The sequence below is a fragment of the Liolophura sinensis genome, chromosome 6 (assembly GCF_032854445.1).
Source record: "Liolophura sinensis isolate JHLJ2023 chromosome 6, CUHK_Ljap_v2, whole genome shotgun sequence".
NCBI classification, from domain to species: domain Eukaryota; kingdom Metazoa; phylum Mollusca; class Polyplacophora; order Chitonida; family Chitonidae; genus Liolophura; species Liolophura sinensis.
The window spans coordinates 37,120,594-37,123,483 of NC_088300.1; the positions used below are offsets into that span (position 1 = coordinate 37,120,594).

General features: G+C 38.4%; 1 protein-coding gene across 1 annotated transcript; it reads right to left on the reverse strand.

The window, feature by feature from the left end:
* Positions 1 to 760: 760 nt before the first annotated feature.
* Positions 761 to 2,164, reverse strand: LOC135467154 (uncharacterized). The gene is made up of 4 exons (XM_064744919.1): positions 2,074 to 2,164; positions 1,542 to 1,718; positions 1,241 to 1,375; positions 761 to 930 (listed from the first exon to the last, which is right to left on the reverse strand). Exons 1-4 carry the CDS (start codon positions 2,162 to 2,164, stop codon positions 761 to 763), a joined length of 573 nt encoding a protein of 190 aa, XP_064600989.1.
* Between the last annotated feature and the right edge of the window lie 726 nt (positions 2,165 to 2,890).

Consider the following 2,890-nt stretch of genomic DNA (forward strand, 5'->3'; position numbering starts at 1 on the left):
CTGTTAACTTTAACACAAAGTCTGTTGTCTAAGGGATGCAAGAATATATTCTGTTGTTATAGCACAAAATTCTGTCATATTCAACATAATATTCTGTTAGGTTAACAGAATCTTCATGCTGTATTAATAGAATATGTGTGCTATATTTAACAGAATGATAACAGAATACATTCTAACGTCACTATGACAAAAGACTTTCTGGTAAATTTAACAGGTTACTCTTTGGAGTGTATGTATGGTTTCTGGGTTGCTGATAGGCCTATATCCTCAAATAAGTAAGTACTCACTACGGGTTTCGCCAGTGGCTTAATGAATGTCCTCTTCTGTGGAATTTTCCACGGAAACAGAGACAAATAAACACGTGTGGGCTTGTCGTGAATGTCCAGTGGAACAGTACCACCTCCGCATAACATACAGTTTTTATACGATCTTAAACGACCAATTTTCATTTTCTATGACTTCCATTATGTTGCATGGACACTTTCCAACGTCCTCAGTCCAGATCCTTGATCAGGGGAGGTAATAAGTGTCAGACACACGGCTAACGGAATCCTGAAACTGACTCTGCCCCAAACTGGTTTGGGGCAGACTATTAGCCTACAACATTCGAAATCAGTCCAATTCTTTGATCATGACAAAGATGGAAATTACTGAAACTCTGGAGGCTATAAAGGTCAAGACTATGTTTGTGCTAAGCTTCAGACAGCTTTGTCATCTCAGGAGCTTTGATATTTGTCAGAATAATTTCTGAGGGAAACTATCAATATCCACTGTGAGACTTTTTGAACTCTTTCACGAGACTGGCCATTTCACTCAGTGATTCGTAGATGCCTTCACCATTCACTGCGCATGCTCCGTGGACGTACCACTTGCGATTCCGCATCTTCGTGAGATGAAGTCCATCGGCAATTTCTGAAGTTCTCATAGCCCCTAAAGCCCGGATAGAAAAAAAAAACTTGTATCAAGTGAACTGTGTACAATTTATCAGTGGAAAAAGAAACTGCACCAAGTTGATTGTTGGCGTAGGAATACGTATTTTAATCAGATAGGGAACTATTGAGCTAACCTATAGGAAATATAGGCCTATTATACCTGTATATTAACGTTGTAAGTAAGAAAATGATAAACAAAGACTGAGTAGGACTGGTTTAGTGCATGTTTATAGTTGTTTAGTAGAATGTCAAACACATTTAAGCCCCCCTCACTAATATGTAAGATTTGTGACAATCCCCTCACTTACCTGGCAGATCTTGTTTGTTGGCAATGACAACAACAGGCACGCCTCTCATCTCGTCACTCTCCAGGATTGTGGACAATTCGTGTCTAGACTCTTCCAAACGTTCCCTGTCAGCACTGTCCACCACATACAACAACCCTGTGCAAGAGAGAATAACCTCATAAACAGTGAGAAAACGTGAGTCTATACAGTTACAAACTGTGTAATGCATGAACAAGAACTCAGATGTTCAAATTCTAGTCAACACTATACCGTTATAAGAAACACGGCGGGTTGTTGACATATTGTATATAATTGCACGTACCTTCAGTGTTTTGGAAGTAGTATCTCCAGAGAGACCTGATTTTGTCCTGACCGCCCACGTCCCACACTGTGAAAGAGATCCCCTTACACGGGCTGACTGTCTCCACGTTAAACCCTATAGTAGGGATCGTGTGCACGTTCTCGTTCAGCTTGATTTTGTATAGTATCGTCGTCTTACCTGTCCATAATAGATGATTGCATTTATAGTGTTTATTATACAGAATATGATAACTAGGTATGAAATGAAAGGTCACGACTCAATAGACAGTCTAGGCGGATCTACAATAAAGTTTGACCCGTCACTGTCTGTGTTTCATTGTGAAAATGCAGTCGTTAGTCATATCTATGGTCATACATTAGATTAAATAAATAAATGTATAAATAATAAAATAAATTATGTATCTAATTACTTAAGAATACTTAAGAATATTTCACTTGTATGACGGCCAAAAAATAACTAAAATAAAAATAAATTAATATTTATTTAATATCTTGCCGATGAGGTTCAAGGCGATTCTATGTAGAAACGTTACCTGCAGCGTCAAGTCCAAGCATCAAAATCCTGGCCTGATCTTGAGAAAACTGTGAGAACACACCCATTAGCTTGGAGACCAGCAGACCCATGGTAATGTAGAAGATAGAACACAATGTACAATTCTATTAACTCTACCTACATGTATAATACAATCTTATCTGACGAAGGTTCTGTGATACTGTTTTATGTTCGCACATTTATACATGTTGAAGTGTTTGTTATTATGGTGAAATACTGACAACGGGTAGAAACAAACCAACCCCATATAAGGATCATTTGTGAGACCGTCACACTGGCCACAGTTGCACGACCAGCGTGGAACCTTCGGCAGCCAACGTTTGTTTATATAATAAATAAATACCCTGGTTTCCGACTTCGAATTCCCGCTCTGAACAAGGGGAAATAACTTTGGAGCGCTTAGTGATAATTTGCTGCACAAGTGCTCACAAATTGCGTATCAGTTTTGATTTTGCCCAGTGTTACGTCATCTCTTTAGGTCTTCACTGTGACATAGTCATCCACGCAGGGAAAATTTCACAAACCCAGCATACAACTATTTTATAGCTTATGCGCTGAAGAACAGGTAAATGTATTTATGTTGTACGCTTTTCTCTATATTTCCATTATTGTTATTTTGTTTTAAACGTCTAATTCATGCACAGATACCCAGATATTATACTTGTTCACCCAGAAATTTTCCATATACCATTAAAGAGTGTCAATAGAGAAATAACGGCCTGTGATGGGATTTGCTACGATCTTGTCAAATGTGTAATTCGCACTCTTAATCGAGCCTTTATATAGGACAAAGCCCT